Below are 26,473 nucleotides of genomic sequence, written 5' to 3'. Positions count from 1 at the left end.
GCGACTGAACTGAACTGACTGAAAATGTCAGTAACAGTAGTGAGAAGAGCAGCTCAATGAGCAAAATTGACTACATGAAATAATGCCCTCAATAACAGCAGGAGACAAAGTCTTTTTATTGAAGTGTAGTTCATTTACAATATTAAGTTAGTTTCAAATGTACAGCATAGTGATTCAGTATTTTTGCAGATTGTACCCCATTACAGGTTATTACCATGCCTATAATTCCCTATGCTCTATAGTATATCCTTGTTGCTTATCTCATTTGTGAGTAGTGGTTTGTATCTGTTAAAATCTTAATTTTTCCTTCCCTTCTTATCTCTCCCCTTTGGAAATCAAATCTTATCAAATACACATAAAATATTTATAAAATTTTACCACATGCTGGATCATGAAATATGACTCAATATATTTCAAATGATTGAAAATATTCATATAATCTCCAAGAAAAGTGGTATTAAGCTGGGAATATATTTTCAAACTGCTTAGAAATCAAATCATACATGTCTAGAAAACACAGTTCAAAGGTATTTTAGAAACTAGAAAATATTTGGAAATTAGTGATTTATAAAATAATATATTATAGCTGTGGAATGTAGCTAAAGTAATCAGAAATTTTTTTAAATAAATAAGTTTTAGAATTTGTGCAAAGTATGCATAGGGTGAGGAGTAAGTATTGGTAGCGAATGGAGGAGGGAAATCATGGAGCATGAGGTAATATCTGCATTAGCTCCCCCAGTTAGTTCACGTAGTAACAAAAATAACTAGTGGCCTCAAAAAGTTGGTAAGTGGCTATCTGGCAAACCAGGAGAGGAAGGTCGCATTGAGCTCCTTGGCTACAGTAGTGCATATGACAAAGAGAAAAACATCAGGTTTTCCTCTCTACCCTGGAGCTCTCCATACCAACTTAAGCCTCTAATCCTTTTACTTTTTAACATGTAGTAGCCTAGCTCTTCCTCAGAACTAAAAGTGACAACATTCCAGCTCTACAGCCAGTACATCTCTCTTAAAAGAAACAAACAAGTTTGTTCTAACATTCACAGCAGTGGCTCATTGACCTTCTCATAGGATAGAAATATTGCTGTGGAGAAGACGCCAGGTATAAAGAGAGAAAAGCAACAAGCATAAACAGACCAAAAACCCTCCTAATTTTGCTTTTAGTAATAAAAGTTTCAATAGCTCTTCATTATCTATTCAACATTCAAATATTCAAAAACAGAAACATAAAATTTAAACAGTTGATGGCATAAAATTTAAAAATCTCGAGGGAAACTGTAAAAATTAAGCATAAGGATCTCTTTTATAACAAATAACTACAACAGATAATAAGATGGGAAAACACCAGGACCAGAAGGAAAATAATTTTAAAGTATTTGTTTTGTTCAATATGGGACTGGTCTTCTAGTGTGCATATTATATCCTTCAATAGTTGTAGAAGCTTTGGGCTGACTACATATGGGAGAGCAAGCACATAAGCCAGATCAAGAGACTCCTTTATGTTTCAGCAGACAATATTTTATTAAAAAATAATAGAAAATAGAAAAATTTCACTATGAGATGCATTCTACAAAGTATTCTCTGACATAATGAGCCAAAGAACTTTTATCTTTCTTGAGAGATGTATATTTAAGTTAATATTAGCCATATAAGACGTCTCTGGTGTTTAACAGAGAATGAACTCTTAAAATACTTGGTCTGACACTCACCAATAGTAAGCAGCAGGAAGTGAAGAAGATGAGAAAGTCCCATAGCAGAGCAGAGAGCCAGAAATTAACAGCATAAACCCCACTCAAAAACTGAATGTGCTTCGCCTTAGTGACTCTCTCATTTACTGTCAGGAGACAAAAGCCACTAACAAGAATACTCACACCAAAATACAAATTAAGGGCTAATTGTAATCCTGTCAATGCTCTACAAAAGAATGAATAAAGAGGACACATTGGTAAAGCAATAAAGTGGAAAACATTAATTTCTAACAATAACTTTAATTATTAATTTATTATAAATTTTATTTATTATCAGCAGCCATCTTATTATCTTAATTAACTTCTAAAGTTAACTTTTAATTAAATACAGGGTTGGAAAGGGAAGAAGGGATCTATTTAAAGCTTAAAGTTCAAGTTCAATGAAAAAAAGTATACATACCGATTTTCATGTCCACCAGAAGAAGAACGTGTAGGCTGAGGTCTGTTGGTGATTGTAATGGAAGCATCAGGGCCAGAAAGTGACATAAAAATAATGTTGTCTAATACAGCCAGAGATAATGGTGATGAATGGTATGCCTGATTGTTGAACCAAAAGTTAACTATATTTTCACTTCCATTAACCTCAATGGAAAATGCAATAATGCATGAGTAAATGCATTCTTGACTATTCGCCAAATAGGCCATCAGATTGCCTGGAATGAGAACATAATACTGATCATGGGCTCAGCATGCAATACAGATCATTAACTATGTATTTTAGAGAGGGCGAACCAAATAATTTTACTTGCCCAATTTTTTTTTTTACCATTCCCTCAATAGCTCTGACAAGCTTTGACCATTTAACTTAAATATTTTATTCTTCAAAAAGTCTACAAATAGTAAATACTGGAGGTGGTGGTGGTTTAATCGCTAAGTCATGTCCAACTCTTTGTGACCCCATGGATTATAGCTGGCCAGGCTCCTCTGTCCATGGGATTCTCCAGGCAAGAATCCTGGAGTGGGTTGCCATTTCCTTCTCCAATAAATGCTGGAGAGGGTATGGATAAAAGGGAACCCTCTTAGACTGTTGGTGGGAAAGGAGATTGATGTAGCCACTATGGAATATAGTAAGGAAGTTCCTTTAAAAATTAAAAATAGAGTTGCCATATGATCCAGCAATTCCACTTCTAGGCATATATTCAGAAAAGATGAAAACTCTATTTGAAAAAGATAAACGCACCCCAGTGTTCAGGAAACTAAGATCATGGCATCCAGTCCCATCACTTCATGGCAGATAGATGGGGAAACAGTGGAAACAGTGGCTGACTTTATTTTTCTGGACTCCAAAATCACTGCAGATGGTGATTTCAGCCATGAAATTAAAAGATGCTTACTCCTTGGAAGGAAAGTTATGACCAAACTAGACAATTAAAAAACAGAGATATTACTTTGCCAACAAAGGTCCGTCTGGTCAAGGCTATGGTTTTTCCAGTGGTCATGTATGGATGTGAGAGTTGGACTATAAAGAAAGCTGAGCGCCGAAGAATTCATCCTTTTGAACTGTGGTGTTGGAGAAGACTCTTGAGAGACCCTTGGACTGCAAGGAGATCCAACCAGTTCACCCTAAAGGAGATCAGTCTTGGGTGTTCATTGGAAGGACTGATGCTGAAGCTGCAACTCCAATACTTTGGCCACCTGATGTGAAGAACTGACTCATTTGAAAAGACCCTGATGCTGGGAAAGAGTGAGGGCAGGAGGAGAAGGGGATGACAGAGAATGAGATGGTTGGATGGCATCATCGACTCAATGGACATGGATTTGGGTGGACTCCAGGAGTTGGTGATGGACAGGGAGGCCTGGTGTGCTGTGGTTCATGGGGTCGCAAAGAGTCGGACATGACTGAGCGACTGAACTGAACTGAACATAAATAGCAGTGCTATTCAGAATAGCCAAGGCACAGAAGAAACCTAAGCGCCCATCAACAAATAAGTGGATAAAGAATATTAATCCTTTATTATTCAGCCATAAAAAGAATGAGATAATGCCATTTACAGCAACATGGACGGACCTAGTGATTATCATACTAAATGAAGTCAGACAAAAGTAAACATTATGATATCACTTATAGACAAAATCTAAAAAATACTACAAATGATCTTGCAAAACAGAAACAGACACAGAGACCAAAAGAAAAAAAAAAAATAGCTACCAAAGAAGAAAAGGGGAGGAATAAACTAGGAGTATGTGATTAAGAGATACACACTATGAAATATTAAATAAACAAAAAACAAATATATGGAACAGAAAAATATACCCACTATCATGCAATAACCTATAACAGAAAAGAATCACTTTGCTGCACACCTGAACCTAACACAATATTGTAAATCAACTGCATTTAATTAAAAAATAAAAATACATGGAAAAATCTTTATTCTGTTAACAATCCACATACACCTCACACATTTTAGCTAAATTTCACTGAGAAAATATATTGCACTCGGTATTAGTTCTCTCAAACTTCTTTTCCTCCTTCAAACTGTCAGTCCCCAAACTGATTTGTAAGGACTTCCACTTCTTTATTTTTTTAATTTTAAACTTTTTATTTTATATTGGAATGTATCCTATTAACAATGTTGTGACAATTTCAGGTGGACAACAAAGGGATTCAGCCATACATATACATGTATACATTCTCCCCCAAACTCTCTTCCCGTCCAGACTGCCACATAGCAATGAGCAGAATTCCCTGTGATCTACAGTAGGATGTTGCTGGTTTATCCATTTTAAATATAGCAGAGTGTACATGTCAGTCCTAAACTCCCTAACTATCTCTTCTCCCCATTCCTCCCCATGGAGGAATAAGTTCATTCTCTAAGTCTATGAGTCTGTTTCTGTTTTGTAAATAAATTCACTTATATAATTTCTTTGTAGATTCTGCATATAAAGGATGTTATACGATATTTCTCTTTCTCTGACTTCACTCAGTATGACAATCTCTAGATTCATCCAGGTTGCTGCAAATGGAATTATTTCATACTTTTTAATGGTTGAGTAATATCCGGCTGTATATATCCACCACATCTTCTTTATCCATTCCTCTGCTGAAGCAATATTTAGGTTGCTTCCATATCTTGGCCATTGTAAATAGTGCTGCAACGAATATAGGGGTGCATGTATCCTTTTGAAACATGTTTTTCTTTTAGTATATGCCCAAGAGTGGGATTGCAGGGTCAAATGGTAGCTCTACTTTTAGGGTTTTAAGGAACCTCTGTACTGTTCTCCCATAGTGGCTGTTGTTGTTGTTCAGTCACTCAGTTGTGTCCATCTCTTTGCAACCTCATGGATTGTAGCATGCCAGGCTTCTCTGTCCTTCACCATCTCCTGGAGTTTGCTCAAACTCTTCTCCATTGAGTAGGTGATGCCATCCAACCGTCTTATTCTCTGTCGTCCCCTTCTCCTCCTGCCTTCAATCTTTCCCGGCATCAGGGTCTTTTCCAGTGAGTCAGCTCTTAGCATACGGTGGCCAAAGTATTGGAACTTCAGCATCAGTCCTTTCAATAAATATGGAGGGTTGATTTCCTTTATGATTGACTGGTTTGATATCCTTGCAGTCCAAGAGACTCTCAAGAGTCTTCTCCAGCACCACAGTTCAAAACCATCAGTTCTTTGGTGCTCAGCCATTTTTATGGTTCAACTCTCACATCCGTGCATGGCTACTGGAAAAATCATAGCTTTCACTATATGGATGTTTGTCCACAAAGTGATGTCTCTGCTTTTGAATATGCTCTCTAGGTTTGTCATAGCTTTCCTTCCAAAGAGCAAGCATCTTTTAATTTCATGGTTGCAGTCACCATCTGCAGTGATTTTGGAATCTAAGAAAATAAAGTCTTTCACTGTTTCCATTGTTTTCTCATCTATTTGCCATGAAGTGATGGGACTGGATGCCACGATCTTCGTTTTTTGAATGTTGAGTTTTAAGCCAGCTTTTTCACTCTCCTCTTTCATTTTCATCAAAAGGCTCTTTAGTTCCTCTTTCTTTTTGCCATAAGGGTGGTGCCATCTGCATATCTGAGGTTATAGATATTTCTCCCAGCAATCTTGATTCCCCCCTGTGCTTCATCCAGGTGAGCATTTCTCATGATGCACTCTGCATATAAGTTAAATAAGCAGGGTGATAATATACAGCCTCGATGTACTCTTTTCCCAATTTTGAATCAGTCCATTGTTCCATGTCCAATTCTAACTGTTGCTTCTTGACCTGCATACAGTTTTCTCGGGAGGCAGGTAAGGTGGTCCAGTATTCCCATCTCTTTAAGAATTTTCCACAGTTTGTTTTGATCCACACAGTCAAAGGCTTTAGCTTACTCAATGAAGCAAAAGTCGACGGTTTTCTAGAATTCTCTTGCTTTTTCTATGATCCAACAGATGTTGGCAATTTGATCTCTGGCTCTTCTGCCTTTTCTAAATCCAGCTTGTAAATCTGGAAGTTCTTGGTTTGTGTACTGTTGAAGCCTAGATTGGAGAATTTTGAGCATGACCTTCCTAGCATGTGAAATATGTCCAATTGTGTGGTAGTTTGAACATTCTTTTGCATTGCCTTTCTGTGAGATTGGAGTGAAAACAGACTTTTCCAGTCCTGTGTCCACTTCTGAGTTTTCCAAATTTGCTAGTGTATTGAGTGCAATACTTTAACAGCATCATCTTTTAGAATTTGAAATAACTCAGCTGTCATTCCATCATGTCCACTAGCTTTGTTCATAGTGATGCTTCCTAAGATCCACTTGACTTCATACTCCAGAATGTTTGACCCTAGGCAAGTAATCACACCATCATGGTTATCTGGGTAATTAAGATCTTCCTTTTGTACAGTTTTTCTGTGTATTCTTGCCACCTCTTCTTAATAACTTTGGCTTCTGTTATCTCCACATCATTTCTGTCCTTTATTGGCAGTACCAATTAACATTCCCACCAACCGTCTGGAAGGGTTCCCTTCTCTCTACACCCTCTCTAGCATTTATTGCTTGTGAATTTTTTGATGATGGCCATTTTGACTGGTGTGAGGTGATATCTCATGGCAGTTTTGATTTGCATTTCTCTAATAATCAGTGATATTAAGGATCTTTTCATGTGCCTTTTGTCCATCTGTATGTCTTATTTCCAGGGACTTCTGCTTCTAACATTGACGATTAAGAAAAACAAATCATTATTAAGAAAAACTAGAAAACCTGAATAATTTTGTGTTTATTAAAAAAAATGTGGTTGAATGAATCAGAAAATTAGCAAAGCAACTAGTTTTGGAAATACAAAGACCTGAGAGAAAAGGAAAACTCACCTAGTCAAAAATTTTATACTACTTTCTCCTTCTGTACAGTTGTAGAAATAGATAGTCGAGAAGCATAGCAGAAAGTTGAGTAAAAGACTACAGTTAATAAGAACATACAGATGTTTCATGATGCTTAGAATAAAAAACAGAAGTTTCAAGCTTATCCAAGAAGTCACAGTATAAAAATCCAAGATAGAGAAGCTGATAGTAGTGAGCCTTATACTCAATCTCAGATCATGGGCCATATCAGACATGAAGCTTATTTTTTATGGTTCACAAGCTAAGAATTATTTTTATATTTTTAATTGATGAAAAATAATGTAAAAAAGATGAAGGTGGAGAAGAAGAAAGAAGAGAGAGAGGGAAAAAAAGAAAAGGGATGTGGAGGGAAGGAAGAGATGGAGATGAAGGGAGGAGGACAAGGAGGAAGAAGAAGAAAGAGGAGAAGGAAGAAGGAGAACACAGAGACTGTATGTGGACTATAAAGTCTAAAATATATACCATGTGGCTTTTGTACAGAACATGCTGGGTGGCTCTTGTTTTAGTAGCTGAAAAGAAAATGAGAAGCTTGCTTTATGCTGCTTCCACAAAAAATCATTTCTTGATTCCTAAGAGTAACAGGTGAAAGGTTAACAAACTGAAGATAAAAATGATCCTTAAAATGTTGAGGGAAATAAGTAAAGAATCAGGGAGAAAAAATCTCATTCAGGGAGAAAAACTAGAATTCAAGGCTCACTAGGAACAGAGAGATCTGGGAAATACTCTCAGCCTTTCAACAGATATATTTGAGGAGTTATATGCCAAGAGTAAAGATAAATACAATAGATCAGGTCTTACAAGGCTAAACCAATATTATATCCCTTCAATCCTATTAAAGTCAGCTATCCAGAATATAACTGACTGAGTAAATAAATAAAGCCACTCAGGAGGATAATATTAGCTTAATCCTATATAGACTTTAGTATTTTAACATAATGTCCAGCATTCACTAAAAATCACCAGATATCGTAAATGTGATCAAGAGAAAAAAGTAGTCAAAACACACCAACTATAAGGGTTAAAATAATCATAATTTGGAGCAGGACCTCTGCCCTGGGTTGGGGAAAGTTCCCTGACATGGAGAACAATGACCTGAAATGTCAATCAGTCAATTAGCAGGACCTGAAGGGCTTTATTTAGAAAGCAGGCTGATGGCTGTGATAAATGCCCTGACAATGAGGGAGGATATCAGCCTATAAAATAATTCTATAAAAACAAGACGAGATTCAAGAACATCCCTTTTTGAGGACTGGTTCAAGACGGTGAAGTCGACACATGTGCACTCATCTCCTCCTGCAAGAGCACTGAAATTGCAACTAAGTGTTGAACAACCATAGACAGGAATATGCTGGAACCCAACAACAGAATAAAGATACTTCACATCCAAAGACAAAGAAGCCACAACAAAATGGTAGGAGGAGTGCAATCATGATAGAATGAAATCATATACCTGCTGGATAGGCAACCCATAAACTGGAGAACAGTAATACCACAGATGGTCTCCCACTATTGTGAAGGTTCTGAGCCCCCTATCAAGCTTCCCAGCCTGGAGATCCAGCAAAGGGACTAGAAATCCCCAGAGAATCTGACTTTGAAGGCCAGCAAGATTTCATTGCAAGACTTCTACAGAGGCCCCAGTTTTGGAGGGCAGACACAAAAATCTCATGCACACCAGGACACAGAGGAAAGGAGCAGTGACTCCACAGGTGGCTGAACCAGACCTACCCACTACAGTTGCAGGGTCTCTTGCAGAGATATGGGACAGTAGTGGTTTACTGTGGGGACAAAGGTACTGGCAGCAGCACTTCTAAGACGTGCTTCATGTGAGCACCCTGGAAGTTTCCATTAGCCCTTCCATAGAACCTGTAGACTCCAGAGCTGGTTCACCACAGCCCACACAAACAGGGGAGGAGTGCAGCCCCACCCATCAGCAAATAAATTGATTAAAGTTTTATTGAGCATGGCCCTGCTGACCAGAGAAAGACCCAGTTCTACCCACCACCAGTCTCTCCCATCAGGAAGTTTGCACAAGCCTCTTAAATAACATCATCCACCAAAGGGTAGATGGCAGAAGCAAGAAGACCTGCAATCCAGCAGCCTCCAGAATCAAAACTGCAATCACAAAATGAAAAGACAGAGAATCATGTCCCAGTTGAAGGTACAAGATAAAAGCCCAGAAAAATGACTAAATGAAGTGGAGATAGGCAAACTCCCAGAAAAGAGGATTCAGAATAACGATAGTGAAGATGATTCAGGACCTTGGAAAAATAATGGAGAAGATGCAAGAAATGTTTACCAGAAACCTAAAAGAACTAAATAGCAAACAAACAGAGATGGAAAATACAATAACTGAAATGAAAAATGCACTAGAAAGAATCAATAACAGAATAACCAAGGCAGAAGAATGAATAACTGAACTGGAAAACAGAAGGTGGAAATCACTACCATGAAACACAATAAAGAAAAAAGAATGAAAAAAAAAAATGAAGATAGCCTAAGAAACTTCTGGGACAGTAGTAAATGAACCAATATTCACATTATAGGGATCCTAGAAGGAAAAGAGTGAGTGAAAAAAACCCAAGAAAATATTTGAAAAGATAATAGCTGAAAAATTTCATAACATGGGAAAAGGAACAATCATCCAAGTCCAGGAAGGCAAAAAGTTCCAGGCTGGATAAAGCCAAGGAGGAATACACAGAGACACGTAGAAATCCAACTGACAAAAATTAAAGACAAAGATAAAATATTTAAAACAATAAGAGAAAAATGACAAATAACATACAAGAAACTCCCATGAGGTCATCAGCTCATTTCTCAGCAGAAACTCTGCAGGCCATAAGTGAGGAGCATGATACACTTAGAGTGATGCAATAGATAAACCTACAACCAAGAATACTGTGCCCAGGGAGGCTCTCATTCAGATTTGACAGAGAAATAAAAACTTTACAGGCAAGCAAAAGCTAAGAGAATTCAGCACCACCAACCCAGCTTTACAACAAATGCTAAAGGAACTTATCTAGGCAGGAAACACAAGAGAAAGAAAAGATCTAAAAAACAAACCCAAAACAGTGAAGAAAATGGGCATAGGAATATATATACTGATAATTACCTTAAATGTAAATAAATTAAATGCACCAACCAAAAGACATAGACTGGCTGGGTGGATATAAAATCAAGGCCCATATATATCCTGTCTACATGAAACCCACTTCACACGTTGGGACACATACAGACTGAAAGTAAGGGGGTAGGAGATGGTATACCATGCAAATGGAAATCAAAAGAAACTTGGAATAGCTATACTCATATGAGACAAAATAGACTTTAAATCAAAGACTATTATAAGAGACAAAGAAGGACAATGATTGTAGGATCAATTCAAGAAGATATAATTATAAATATATATGCACCCAACATATGAGCACCTCAATATGTAAGGCAAATATTAACAAACATAAAGGGAGAAGTTAACAGTAATATGATAATAGTGGGGAGCATTAACACCCCACTTTCATCAAGGAACAGATCATTCAGACAGAAAATGGATAGGAAAACACAAGCCTTAAAATGATAGATAAGCCTCAGTTCAGTTCAGTTCAGTCACTCAGTCGTGTTCAACTCTTTGCAACCCCATGAACCACAGCACGCCAGGCCTCCCTGTCCATCACCAACTCCTGGTGTCCACCAAGGCCATGTCCATTGAGTCAGTGATGCCATCCAACCATCTCATCCTCCGTCATCCCCTTCTCCTCCTGCGCTCACTCTTTCCCAGCATCAGGGTCTTTTCAAATGAGTCAGCTCTTTGCATCAGGTGGCCAAAGTATTGGAGTTGCAGCTTCAGCATCAGTCCTTCCAATGAACACCCAGGACTTATCTCCTTCAGGATGGACTGGTTGGATCTCCTTGCAGTCCAAGGGACTCTCAAGAGTCTTCTCCAACACCATAGTTCAAAAACATCAATTTTTTGGCCCTCAGCTTTCTTCACAGTCCAACTCTCACATCCATACATGACCACTGGAAAAACCATAGCCTTAACTAGATGGACCTTTGTGGACAATGTCTCTGTTTTTTAATATGCTGTCTAGGTTGGTCATAACTTTCCTTCCAAGGAGCAAGCGTCTTTTAATTTCATGGCTGCAATCACCATCTTCAGTGATTTTGGAGCCCAGAAAAATAAAGTCAGCCACTGTTTCCACTGTTTCCCCATCTATTTGCCATGAAGTGATGGGACCAAATGCCATGACCTTAGTTTTCTGAATGTGAAGCTTTAAAAGCGACAACTTTTTCACTCTCCTTTTTCACTTTCATCAAGAGGCTCTTTAGTTCTTCTTCACTTTCTGCCATAAGGGTGAGCCTAGAGGGACTTAATTCATATCTATAAGACATTCCATCCAAAAGGAGAATACACTTTCTTCTCAAGTGCAAATGGAACATTCTCCAAAACTGACCACATGCTGAGCCACAAGGTGAGCCTTGGTCAATTTAAGAACATTGAAATCATATCAGTCATCTTTTCTGACCACAACACTATGAGATTATACATCAATTACAGAAGAAAAAGCCTTAAAAACACAAACACATGAGGACTAAAAAAATATACTAGTAAATAACAAACAGATCACTGAAGAAGTCAAAGAGAAAATACAAAAAGTACCTAGAAACAAGTGACAACAAAAATATGATGAACCCAATCCTATGGGATATAAGAAAAGAGAGATGTTTATAGTATTACAGTCTCTCTTGAAGAAATAAGAAAAATCTCAAATAAACAACCTAACCTTACAACAAAAGCAATCAGAGAAAGAAGAGCAAACAAAACACAAAGTTAATAGAAGGAAATAAATAATATACAGAACAGAAATAAATGGAAAAAGAACTGCTGAAGAAAAAAATAGCGAAGATTAATAAAACTAAAAGTTGATTCTTTGAGAAGATAAACAAAATTGATAAACTGTTATTCAGACTCATCAAGAAAAAAAAAAGAAGTCTCACATCAATAAAATAGAAATGAAAAGAGAACTTAAAATTGATACCACAGAAATACAAAGGATCATGAAAGACTATTATAAGTAATAATATTCCTATAAAAGGGACAACTTGGAAGAAATGGACAAATTCTTACAAAGACACAATCTTCCAAGATTGAACTAGGAAGAAAAGAAAATATATACAGACCAATCAAAGCACTGAAATGGAAACTGTGATTAAAAAATCCTCAAACAAGAAAACCAACAAAAGCCCAGGAATAGATGCATTCATAGGCTAATTCTATCAAATATTTAGGGAAGAGATAATACTTATCCTGCTAAAACTCTTCGAAAAAAATTGCAGATGGAAGAACACTCCCAAACTCATTCTATGAGGCCACTATCACCCTGATACCAAAACCACACAAAGTACCACACAAAAATAAAATTACACACCAATATCACTGATGAACATAGAGGCAGAAATTCTCAAGAAAACACTAGCAAACAGAATTCAGTGAGAGGGTAACAGGCAGGAAGATCAGGGGTCTCCAAATGGAGGAAATAGGCTGCAAGGGTCAGACATTTTTTACTTCTCTCTTAAGCTGCAGGAGGAAACAAACTATAAGTGTTAGATTTTTTCCCCTTCTCTATACAAATTTAAGAAGAGGTTTCTTCTTAAAGAGGTGTTGCCATGATGACACCTGGTTCCACCTGAACTTAACTTTTCTCAAACCTTGAACTAACCAATGCTTTTTTCTTATGGAAATGTTTGTCTTAAGCTATGTTAATGAACTATGAATTTACCCTAGACTCTGTCTCCAAGTCACCAACTTGACAAACCAGTATGTTTTACTCAGGCAAATGTTCTCTTAAGCTATTCAAATGAGACTGTATTTGCTTGGAAACCTGCCTTTCTTCAAGATTCATGTTAATCATTTTATGGTCCAGGACAGCTCACTTTGTGCCAATGTTATCTCAAAATGCATGTTGTGGCTGAGGGGCCTGGTGCCAGTCTCTGAGTTTTGAGACTAATTTTTCTCTAATTAACAGTTTGCTGATAGGTATATAACATACTGCTGAAGGCTAGCAGGTGAGCACTCTTTCTGCCCTCTTCTGATATTTATGTCAGAAGCTTTCTCTACCTCTTTTATACTTTAGTAAAACTTTATTACACAAAAGCTCGGAACAGTTAAGCCTCATCACTGGCCCCAGATTGAATTCTCCTCCAGAGGCCAAGAATCCCAGTGTCTTTCATGGTTCAGCATCAACCTTTCACCAACAACACATCAAAAGAATCATACAGCATGATCAAAGGGAGTTCATCCTAGGGATGCGAGGATTCCTCAATACATGCAAATCAATCAATGTAATACAACATATTAACAAATTGAAGAATAAAAACCATAAGATAATCTTAATAGATGAAGAAAAAATATTTTGCCAAAGTTCAACACACATTAATGATAAAAACTCTCCAGAAAGTGTGCATAGAAAGAATCTACCTCACCATAATAAAGGCCATATAAGACAAATCCACAGCAGATGTCATTCTCAATGGTGAAAAACTGGAGGCATTTCCATTAAGATCTGGAACAAGACAAGGGTGTCCACTCTTGTCACTACTATTCAACATAGTTCTGGAAGTCCTAGCCATTGCAATCAGAGAAGAAAAATAAGTAAAAGGAATCCAAATTGGAAAAGAAGTTGAGCTGTCACTGCAGATAACACAATACTATACACAGAGAACCCTAAAGGTGCCACCAGAAAAATGCTAGAGCTAATCAATGAATTTAGTAAGGTCACAAGAGTACTATCTAGAAATCTCTTGCATTCCTATACACTAACAATGAAAGATCAGAAAGAGAAATTAAGGAAACAGTCCTATCCAATATTGCATCAAAAAGAATAAAACACCTAGGGAAAAAGTCTGCCTAAGCAGGCAAAAGACCTGGCACAAAACAGAAATATAGATCAATGGAATAGGATAGAAAGCCCAGAGCAAAACCCACGCACATATGGCACCTTATCTTCGACAATGGAGGCAGAATATACAAGGCAGAAAAGACAGCCTCTTCAATTAGTAGTGCTGGGAAAACTGGACAGGTATATGTAAAAGAATGGAATTATAACATTTCCTAACATCATATTCAAAAATTAAACTCAAAATGGATTAAAGACCTAAGTGTAAGATCAGAAACTCTAAAACTCTTAGAGGAAAACATAGGAAAAACACAATTTGACATAAATGACAGCAAGATTCTCTTTGACCCACCTCCCAGAGTAAAGGAAATAAAAATACACAAATGAGACCTAGTTACACTTAAAAGCTTTTGCACAGCAAAGGAAACCATAAACAAGATGAAACAAAGCCATCAGAATGGGAGAAAATAATTACAAATGAAGCAACTGACAAATGATTAATCTCCAATGTATACACTTAATCTCCAATATACATAGTATTATTTCTAGTTTTTAAGGACTGTCTATACTGTTCTCTGTAGTAAGTATATCAATTTACATTTCCACCAATAGTGCAAGAAAGTTCCCTGTTCTCCACACCCTCTCCAGCATTTTTTTTTAATAGATTTTTTTATGATGGCCATTCAAATGAATGTGAGGTGATACCTCATTGTAGTTTTGATTTGTATTTCCCTAATAATAAGTGATGTTGAGCATCTTTTCGTGTGTTTATTAGCCATCTGTATGTCTGTTTAGGTCTTCTGCCCACTTTTTTTTTTTTTTTTTTTTTTTTTATTAGTTGGAGGCTAATTACTTCACAACATTTCAGTGGGTTTTGTCATACATTGACATGAATCAGCCATAGATCCACACTTATTCCCCATCCCGATCCCCCCTCCCACCTCCCCCCCCACCCGATTCCTCTGGGTCTTCCCAGTGCACCAGGCCGGAGCACCCGTCCCATGCATCCCACCTGGGCTGGTGATCTGTTTCACCATAGATAGTATACATGCTGTTCTTTTGAAACATCCCACCCCCACCCTCTCCCACAGAGTCCAAAAGTCCGTTCTGTATTTCTGTGTCTCTTTTTCTGTTTTGCACACAGGGCCATCGCTACCATCTTTCTAAACTCCATATATATGTGTTAGTATGCTGTAATGTTCTTTATCTTTCTGGCTTACTTCACTCTGTATAAGGGGCTCCAGTTTCATCCATCTCATCAGGACTGGTTCAAATGAATTCCCCTTGACGGCTGAGCAAAACTCCATGGTGTACATGCACCACAGCTTCCCCACCCATTCATCTGCCGATGGGCATCTAGGCCGCCCCCATTTTTGATGGAGTTTTATTTGTTTTTCTGGTATTGAGCTGAATGAGCTGCCTGTATATTTTGAAGATTAATCTTTTGTCAGTTATTTCATTTCCTATTATTTTCTCCCATTCTGAGGGCTGTCTTTTAACCTTGTTTATAGTTTCTTTTGATGTGCAAAATCTTATGCTTTTGAACTGTGGTGTTGGAGAAGACTCTTCAGAGTCCCTTGGACTGCAAGGAGATCCAACCAGTCCATCCTGAAGGAGATCAGTCCTGGGTGTTCATTGGAAGAACTGATGCTGAAGCCAAAACTCCAGTACTTTGGCCACCTCATGCGAAGAGTTGACTCATTGGAAAAGACCCTGATGCTGGGAGGGATTGGGGGCAGGAGGAGAAGGGGACGACAGAGGATGAGATGGCTGGATGGCATCACCGACTCGATGGACATGAGTTCGAGTAAGCTCCGGGAGTTTGTGATGGACAGGGAGGCCTGGCGTGCAGCAATTCATGGGGTCTCAAAGAGTCGTAGACTACTGAGCGACTGAACTGAACTGAACTGAACTGAAATGAAATGAAATGAAATGAATTATACAAATGAACATATGAAGAAAACAGAAATATACTCAAGTGTGCGTGCATGCTAAGTCACTTCAGCCATGTCTGACTCTTTGGGACCCTACGGACCATAGTCTGCCAGGCTCCTCTGTCCATGGAATGCTTCAGACAAGAATATTGGAGTGTATTTCCATGCCCTCCTCCACGGGATCTTCCTGACTCAGGGATCAAACCTGTGCCTCTTATGTCTCCTGCATTGGCAGGCAGGTCTTTACCACTAGTGCCACTTGGGAATACCAGAAATGGACACACACTTAAAAAACAAATTTATGGTTACCAAAGGAGAAACATGTGGGGAGGGTGGGATGAATAAGGACACTGGGATTAGCTTATGCATACTACTGTAAATAAAATAGATAATCAACAAGGACCTACTGCATGTCATAGGGAACTATACTCAATTCTCTATAATATGGGAAAAGAATATGAAAAAGAATAGATATGTGTATGCTGTGCTAAATCACTTCTGTCATACCGACTTTGTGATCCTATGGACTGTAGCCCACCAGGCTTTTCTGTCCATGGAATTCTCCAGGCAAGAATACTGGAGCAGGTTTTCATGCCCTCCTCATATATATGTATATGTATAACTAAATCACTTTTCTGAAACTAACACTTGAAGCATTATACCTGAAAGTAACAGAACACTGTAAATCAACTATACTTCAATACAAATTTTTTTTAAAAAAATGAAGACTACATAAATAAATGTGAAGATATACCATGCTCATAGATTGAAAGAATTAACATTGTATAAAGACCATATTACTCAAGATGATCTACAGATTCAATATAGTTTGCATCAAAATACCAGTATCATTTTTCACAGAATTAAGATATATAATTCTGCAATTTGCATGGAAACATACAAGACCCCTAGTAACCAATACAATCTTGAGAAAGAACAAAAAGGCTGGAGGCATCATGCTCCCTGGTTTCAAATTATACTGCAGCTAATCAAAACATTATGGTACTAGCACAGTAAGAGACACACAGATCAATGTAGCCCAGAAATGAACCCTTGCTTCTCTGGTCAATTAATCTACAATAAAGGGACAAGAGTAAACAATGGAGAAAAGAAACCTTCTTTAATAACTGATGTAGGGAAAACTAGAAAGCTATATGCAAAAAGAATCAAACTGCACCATTTATCACACCATGCACAAAAGTAAACTCAAATGTTTTAAGAGTTAAGTGTAAGACCTAAAACCATAAAACTCCTAGAAGAAAATGCAGGCAGAAACCTTTTTGACATTGGTCTTAGCCATATTTGGGCGGGAGGCGGGGGGTGGGGTGGGTTATGTTACCCCATGCAAGGAAAATAAACTAAAAATAAGCAAATGGAACTACATAAAACTAAAAAGCTTTTGTGCAGAGAAGAAAACTGTCAATAAAATGAAATGTTGCCTATTGAATATATTTAGGAGAATATATTTGAAAATTATATCTGATAAGGAGTAATATCCAAAATATACAAAGAATTCATACAATCCAGCATCAAAACAAAACAAACAAACATTAAAAACGGGCAGAGGATCTGAATACACATTTTCCCAAAGAAGACATATAGACACATGTATATGGCCAATGGAGTCATGAAAAGGTACTCTACATCACTAATTATCAGAGGTTAAAGTTAAAGTCAAAATGAGTTCTCACCTCACACCTGCCAGATTCATTATTATTAGGAAGGCAACAAATAACAGGAGTTGGCAAGGAGGCGGAGAAAAGGAAACTCCAGTGTGCTGTTGTTGGTGAGAATGCAAATTTTAACTAAAATACTCTAAGACATTGCATTCATAGTGTCTGGATAAAAGTACTTATTTACAGCAGACTCTAGTAAGTTAAGAATACATGTTGAAATCTTGGGGTAAACACTGAAAGAGTAGTAAGAGAGAGAATAACAAAAAAAATAGAGAAAAATAGGAATAACACAGATAAACCATCTTACCATTTTAATTGTAAAAATCACCAGACTAAATCTCAATAAACTCAGTTGTAAGCTATTTAAAGGAGACATTCGTCTTTAAATATAACATTAAAGAAATAAATTTCAGTTGAAGAATGAATAACTGGAAGATTCACTATGCAAACACCAACAAAATGAAAGCTGGAGTATCTCTTACATAAAGTTATATAAATGTTATATATAGTAACTCATATAATGTTATATAAAATAAATTTTAAGACAACAATGCATGCCAGAATAAAGAGAAAATGTTCAAAATGATAAAATAATCTATCATTTACAAAGCATATCAATTCAAATTTCTAAGAACTAGTAACATACAGACAAAATACACAAATCAAATCATGGAATTAAAGGTGAAGACTTAAACCCAAATTATGATGAAGGATTCTAATGCATATTTCAGTAGTGGACAGGTCAGTACTAGTTAAAAAAAATGTAGAATACAACAAATAAAATAATGCAATTGAGACAGAATTTGTCATCCAAAAATTTCAGAATTTTTTTTTTGGAGTTGGGTAAATGAAGCATTTACAAAAATAACATTATATTAGGCAATGAAACAAATGTCAAAAGATTACAAAGTATAGAAAACATTCAGTGCATATTCTTGACACAGTGTAATTAGTGGGCAAGTAACATTTTACCAGACTGACCAGTATGCAGATAACAGCTGTAAACTGGTCAAAATGAAAAACCAGTTACCTGATAGAACCCTAGAGTGAAAAGAAGCATTCAGTTGTTAGAAAGTTTCTGATCCTTTGAAGAGGGAAGTAAAACAGGATAAGATTTTCATTTTGCTTCTTTTTTCCTGGGGCAGAGCTTAGTGAGAAGAACCGGAGATCAAATTGCCAACTTTTGTTGAATCATGGAGAATGAGGGGGAGTTACAGAAAAACACCAACTTCTGCTTCATTGACTACACTAAAGCTTTTGACTCTGTGGATCACAACAAACAGTGGGAGATTCTTAAAGAAATGGGAGTACCAGACCACCTTACCTGTCTCCTGTGAATACCAGGCCACCTGACCTGCCTCTTGAGAAATCTGTATGCAGGTAGAACTGGACATGGAACATGTCCAAATGGAACATGGTTCTGGTTCCAAATAGGAAAAGGAATACATCAAGGCTGTATATTGTCACCCTGCTTATTTAACTTATATGCAGAGTACATCATGAGAAACACTGGGCTGGACGAAGCTCAAGCTGGAATCAAGATTGCTGGGAGAAATATCAACAACTTCAGATATACAGATGACACCACCCTTATGGCAGAAAGTGAAGAAGAACTAAAGAGCCTCTTGATGAAAGTGAAAGAGGAGAGTGAAAAAGTTGGCTTAAAGCTCAACATTCAGAAAACTAAGATCATGGCATCTGGTCCCAACATCTCATGGAAAATAGATGGGGAGACAGTGGAAACAGTGTCAGACTTTATTTTTGGGGGCTCCAAAATCACTGCAGATGGTGATTGCAGCTATGAAATTAAAAGACGCTTACTCCTTGGAAGGAAAGTTATGACCAACCTAGAGAGCATATTGAAAAGCAGAGACATTACTTTGCCAACAAAGGTCCATCTAATCAAGGCTATGGTTTTTCCAGTGGTCATATATGGATGTGAGAGTTGGACTATGAAGAAAGCTGAGCGCAAAAGAATTGATGCTTTTGAACTGTGGTGTTGGAGAAGACTCTTGAGAGTCCCTTGGACTGCAAGGAGATCCATCCAGTCCATCCTAAAGGAGATCAGTCCTGGGTGTTCACTGGAAGGACTGATGTTGAAGTTGAAACTACAATACTTTGGCCACCTGATGCGAAGCGCTGACTCATTAGAAAAGACCCTGATTCTGGGAAAGATTGAGGGCAGGAAGAGAAGGGGATGACAGAGGATGAGATGGTTGGAAGGCATCACCAACTCAATAGACATGAGTTTGAGTGAACTCCAGGAGTTGGTGATGGACAGGGAGGCCTGGCATGCTGCACTCCATGGGGTCACAAAGAGTCAGACAGGACTGAGTGACTGAACTGAACTGAACTGAACTGAAGAAACTTGTATGCTGGTCAAGAAGCAACAGAACCAGACATGGAAAAACTGACTGTTCCAAACTGGGAAAAGAGAATGTCAAGTCTGTACATTGCCACCCTGCTTATTTAAATCATATGTAGAGTACATCATGTGAAGTACTGGACTGGGTTGAATCACAAACGAATCAAGATTGCCAGGAGAAATATCAACCTCAGGTATGCAGATGATGCCACTCTAATGGCAGAAAGTGAAGAGGAACTAAAGAGCCTCTTGATGAGGGTGAAAGAGAAGAGAGAAAAAACTGACTAGAGACTCACCATTAAAAACCTAAGATTATGGCATCTGGTCCCATTACTTCAAGGTAAGTAGAAAGGGAAAAAATGGAAGCAGGGACAGATTTTATTTTCTTGGTCTCCAAAATCAATGTGGATGGGAACTGCAGCCATGAAATTAAAAGACAGTTGCTCACTGGAAGAAAGCTATAATAAACCTTGTGTATTAAAAAGCAGAGACATAACTTTGAAACAAAAGTCTGTATACTCAAAACTATGGTTTTACCAGTAGTCATGTAGGAATGTGAGAGTTGGACCATAAAGAAAGTTGAACACTGAAGAATAGATGCTTTCTAATTGTGGTGCTAGAGAAGACTCTTGAGAGTCTGTTAGACTGCAAAGAGATAAAATCAGTCAGCCCTAAAGGAAAACGATTCTGAATATTCATTGGGAAGGACTGTTGCTGAAGCTGAAGCTCCAATACTTTGGCCAGCTGATGCTAAGAATCGACTCATTAGAGAAGACCCTGATGCTGGGAAAGACTGAAGGGAAAAGGAGAAAGGAGAGACAGAGGATGAGATGGTTAGATAGCAACAACCACTCAATGGATATGAATATGAGAAAACTTCAGGAGATAGTGGAGGACAGAAGAGTCTGGCATGCTGCAGTTCACGTGGTCTCAAAGAATCAGACACAATATATCTTCTGAACAACAAAAACAATAATGAGTGATTTTGAGCATGCTTTATATGTTTATTGACCATATGTAAGTCTTCTTTGAAGAAATGTCTGCTTAGGTCCTTTGTTCAGTTGATTGGGCTGTTTTTGTAATATTGAGCTGTATGAGCTACTTATATATTTTGGAGATTAATCCTTTGTCTGTTGCTTCATTTGCAGCTTATTTTCTCCCATTCTGAGGGTTGTATTTTTCATCTCACTTATTGTTTCCTTTGCTGTGCAAAATGCTGGAGAGGATGTGGAGAAAAGAGAATCCCACTACACTATTGGTGGAAATGTAAATTGATACAATCACTAGGGAGAACAGTATGGAGACTCCTTAACAAACTAGGAATAAAACTACCATGACTCAGCAGTCCCATTACTGGGCATACACTCTGAGAAAACCATAATTCAAAAACACACACGTACCCCAGTGTTCATTGCAGCACTCTTTGCAATAGCCAGGACATGGAAGCAACCTAGATATCCATCAACAGATGAATGAATAAAAAGATGCAGTATATATGTATGTATACATATATACACACACACACACACACACACTATGGAATATTATTCAGCTATAAAAAGAAATATATCAGAGCCAGCTGTAGTGAAGTGGATGAACCTAGAACCTATTATACGAGTGAAGTAAGTCAGAAAGAGAAAAACAAACATCATATATTAACAGATATATATGAAATCTAGAAAAATAGTCTTAGTAAACATATTTGAAGAGAAGAAATTGAGATGCAGACATAGGCAACAGTTTGTGTACACAGCATGAGAAGGAGGGAGTAGAACGAATTGAGTAAGTAGCATTGATACATAAACATTATCGCGTAAAATAGGTATCCCAACGAGCACTCTGTGATGACCTAAAAGGAGTGGGATGGGAGCAGGGAGGGGTTTTTTAAAAGGGAGGAAATATAGATACACAATTATGATTAACTCATGTTGTTGTGCAGCAGAAAACAACACAGCATTGTAAAGCAATTATCCTCCAATTAAATTTTATTTTAGAAAGTTAAGATAAAACAATCAATGGGGAAAAAAGAACCACTGTTGAAAGAAAAGACAATTAACAGAAACTAAACCTAAGATTATCCAGATGTTGGAATTAGCACAGTGAGATTTTAAAACACCTGTAAATATTCTTGATGATAAATGTTTGTAATACATAAAATATATTAAAAATTAGATGAAAAATTAGGGAATTCTAGAACTAAATGAAATAATATAATATATGGTGGGGGGAGGAACCTTTTATTGGATGCTGTTAGAGAAACGGAGATGACAAAAGAGAGAAACAACAATCTTGTTGTTCAGTCACTCAGTGGTGTCCAACTCTTTGGAACCCCATGAACTGCAGCACATCAGGCTTCCCTGTCCTTCATTGTCTCCCAGAGTTTGCTCGAACTCATGTCCCTTGAGGTGGTGATGCCATTGAACCATCTCATCCTCTGTCACCACCTTCTCTTCTTGGCCTCAATCTTTCTCAGCATCAAGGTTTTTCCAATGAGTCGGCTCTTTGCATCAGTGGCCAAAGTTATTAGTATCAGCTTCAGCATCAGTCTTTCCAATGAATATTCAGGGTTGATTTTCTTTAGGTTTGACTGGTTTTATCTTCTTGCTGTCCAAGGGACTCTCAAAAGTCTTCTCCAACACCACAATTTGAAATTCTTCAGTACTCAGCCTTCTTTATGGTCCAACTGTCACATATGTACATGACAACTGGAAAAATCATAGCTTTGCCCATTCAAGTTTTTATTTTAGGCAAAGTGATGTCTCTGCTTTTGAATACACTGTGAAAGTGAAAGTCGTTCAGTTGTGTCCCACTCTTTGTGATCCCATGAATTGTACAGTCCACGGAATTCTCCAGGCCAGAATACTGGAGTAGGTAGCCTTTCCCTTCTCCAGGGGGATCTTCCCAACCCAGGGATCAAACTCAGGTCTCCCACATTGCAGACAGATTCCTTACCAGCTGAGTCACCAGGGAAGCCCAAGAATACTGGAGTGGGTAGCCTATCCCTTCTCCAGTGGGTCTTCCTGGCCCAGGAATTGAACTGGTGTCTCCTGCATTGCAGGCAGATTCTTTACCAACTGAGCTACCAGGGAAGCCCTTAATACACTGTACAACAACCTTAAGCCATACCAATAGAATTAACCAAAGAAAAGAAGGGAAAAAATTTAATAAATTGGGCCCTGGGGACTTGTTAGACAATATAAAAACCCTAACACACATGTAACTGAGCTTCTTTAAAAAAATGAGAATAAAATGCAATAGGAAATATATTTCAAAAAATAACGTGTGATAATTTCTTGAACTTGATGAAAGACAAACTTGTAAGTTTTTGAAAAAGCTTTATCAATTTCCATGCATGATAAAGATAACAAACCATTTTAAAATATATCAAATCTAAGGATTGAACAGCAAATATAAAGGGGACTTCCTAAAAAATATCAAAGAAAAATGACAATACTTTCAGTGGAAACAAGAATATGAATAACCACAAACTTCTGTGGGGCCCAGAAATGAATGTGATAATATCTTCAAAGGGATGAAGAAGGAAGAAAAACTGTTAACTAAGAACTGTATAAACAGTGAACATTTTGTTCAAGAAAGAAAGCAGTGTATTAGAAAAAAAAAAATGGCAACTTAGGAAAATCCACCTTCCCTGTCACTTCACAAAGATTAATGTATAATCACCTATGAATAAAAGCAGGTCCAGGTGAACAATAGCCCCCACTTAAGAACACCGTATAACAAAAATCTGAGAATAATTACACAAGAACAGAGGAAGACATTTCATTTTGCCTGTATTATACCCAACAAGCTGACATTATTCAGAAGCAGAAAGGAAAACCCCAGCTAATAGGAGTTCCTCCTGGCAGGCAAGGAAGTGTAGGGTGAAGGACCAGCTCCTCCAGACTTGTATCACACTGGGTGAAATTTCCACTTCAGTTTCACTTCACACAGACTCAGTAAAGCTGAGACTTATTGAGCAGACAAGGAAGAAAAGCACGTGCTCCAAAGCCACTGTGGTTCCGAGAACTGCTAGGCAGAAAAGAGCGGCTTTTGCCACTGGCAACTCAACAGCCGTATTTTGTTCCTGTTGTTGTTCATTCTTACAGTCATGTCCAACTCTTGGCCACCCCATAGTCTGCAGCACCCCAGGCTTCCCCGTCCTTCACTACCTCACAGAGTTTGCCCAAATTCATGTCTATTAAGTCGATGATGCCATCCAACTATCTCATCCTCTGTTGTCCCCTTCACCTTCTGCCCTCAATCTTTCCCAGCATCAAGGTCTTTTTCAATGAGTCTTCACATCAGGTGGCCAAAGTACTGGAGCTTCAGCATCAGTCCTTCCAATAGATATGCAGGGTTGACTTCCTTTAGGATTGACTGGTTTGATCTCCTTGCTGTTCAGGCAACTCTCAAGAGTTTTCTCCAGCACCACAGTTCAAAAGCATCAGTTCTTTGGTGCTCAGTCTTTTTTATGGTCCAACTCGTACATCTGTACATGATGACTGGAAAAACCATAGCTTTCACTACATGGACCTTTGTGGGCAAAGGGATGTCCCCACTTTTTCAGAGCTTTTCTTACAAAAAACAAACGTCTTTTAATTACATAGCTGGAGTCACCGGCTGCAGTGATTTTGGAGCCCCCAAAAATAAAGTCTGTCACTGTTTCCATTGTTTTCCCATCTATTTGCCATCAAGTGATAGTACTGGATGACATGATCTTAGAGTTTTGAATGTTGAGTTTTAAGCCATCCTTTTCACTCTTTGTTTTCATACTAATTAAGAGGCTCTTCAGTTCCTCTGCCCTTTCTGCCATAAGGGTGGTCTCGTCTGCATATCTGAGGTTATCAATATTTTTCCCCACAATCTTGATTCCAGTGTGAGATTCATCCAGTCCAGCACTTCACATGACATACTCTGCATAGAAGTTAAATAAGCAGGGTGACAACATACAGCCTTAATGTTCTCCTTTCCCAGTGTTGAACCAGTTCACTGTTTCACGTTCATTTCTAACTTTTGCTTCTTGACCTGAGTACAGGTTTCTCAGGAGGCAGGTAGCGTGGTCTGGTGTTCCCAACTCTTTGAGAATTTTCCACAGTTTGTTGTGATCCATACAGTCAAAAGCTTAAGCATAGTCAATGAAGCAGGAGTAGTTTTTTTTTTTTTAATATCTTGTTTATTTTATGATCCAATGGATGTTGGCAATTTGATCTCTGGTTCCTCTGCCTTTTTGAAATCTAGCTTGTACATCTGAAAGATCTCAGTTTGTGTACTGTTGAAGCCCAGCTTGAAGGATGTTGAGCATGGCCTTGCTAGCATATGAAATGAGAGCAATTGTGCAGTAGTGTGCAAATTCTTTGGCATTGCCCTTCTTTGGGGATTGGAAAGAAAACTGACCTTTTCCAGTCCTTTGGCCACTGCTGAGTTTTCCAAATTTTCTGACATATTGAGTGCAGCACTTTAACACTTTAGGATTTTAAATAGTTCATCTAGAATTCCATCACCTCCACTAGCTTTGTTCGTAGTAACGCTTCCTAAGGTCCACTTAACTTCATACTCCAAGATATCTGACTCTAGGTGAGTGACCATACCACTGTGGTTATCTGAGTCATTAAAACCTTTTGTTGACGGTTCTTCTGTGTATTCTTGCCATCTCTCTTTAATATCTTCTGTTAGGTCCATACCATTTCTGTCCATAATAGTGCCCATATTTGCATGAAATGTTTCCTTGGTATCTCTAATTTTCTTGAGGAGATCTTTAGCCTTTCCCATTCTATTTTTTTGCTCAAATTCTTTACATTGTTCACTTAAGAAGGCTTTCTTATCTCGCCTTGCTATCCTCTGGAACTTTGCATTCAGTTGGGTACATCCTTTTGTTCTCCTTTGCCTTTTGCTTTGCTTCTGTTCGCACCTATTTGTAAGGCCTCCTCAGAAATCCACCGTGCCTTGTTGCATTTCTTATTCATGGGGATGGTATTGGTGACTGCCTCCTATACAGTGTTACAAACCTTTGTCCATAGCTCTTCAGGCATTCTATCAGATATAATCCCTTGAATCTTTGTCACTTCCACTGTATAATCATAAGGGATTTGATTTAGGTCATACCTAAATGACCTAGTGACCTAGGTCACCTAATGATTTAGGTGATTTAAACCTAGTGATTTAGGTCACCTAAATGACCTAGTTTTCTCTACTTTCTTCAATTTAAGTCTGAATTTTGCAAACCACTTCAGCATTCTTTCTTTTAGAACACCATGAAAGTGAAAGTGAAAATCTCTCATTCATGTCTGACTCTTTGTGACCCCATGGACTATACAGTCTATGGAATTCTCCAGAATACTGAAGTAGGTAACCGTTCCCTTCTCTGGGGGACCTTCCCAACCCAGGGATTGAAGCCAGGTCTCCTGCATTGCAGGCAGATTCTTTACCAACTGAGCTACCAAGAAAGCCCAAGAATACTGGAGTGGGTAACCTACCCCTTTTTCATTGGATCTTCCCAACCCAGGACTTGAACTGGGGTCTCTAGCATTGCAGGTGGATTCTTCATCAGCTGAGCTACTA

At 38.0% G+C, this 26,473-nt stretch overlaps 1 protein-coding gene across 1 annotated transcript in view; it reads right to left on the bottom strand.

The window, feature by feature from the left end:
* The window catches only part of LOC122433542 (phospholipid-transporting ATPase ABCA3-like), a 273,275-nt gene that overhangs the window by 80,908 nt on the left and 165,894 nt on the right, over positions 1 to 26,473 (bottom strand). The window contains exons 20-21 of the mRNA XM_043456580.1: positions 2,146 to 2,398; positions 1,707 to 1,911 (exon numbers count right to left, since the gene is read on the bottom strand). Coding sequence (XP_043312515.1) covers positions 1,707 to 1,911; positions 2,146 to 2,398 — 458 coding nt within the window. The remainder of the gene's footprint in view (positions 1 to 1,706; positions 1,912 to 2,145; positions 2,399 to 26,473) is intronic.

This window comes from Cervus canadensis, chromosome 32, assembly GCF_019320065.1.
Source record: "Cervus canadensis isolate Bull #8, Minnesota chromosome 32, ASM1932006v1, whole genome shotgun sequence".
Classification (NCBI taxonomy): Eukaryota; Metazoa; Chordata; class Mammalia; order Artiodactyla; family Cervidae; genus Cervus; species Cervus canadensis.
The sequence above is the reverse complement of the archived record's forward strand: the minus strand, read 5'-3'. Positions and strand labels throughout refer to the sequence as shown.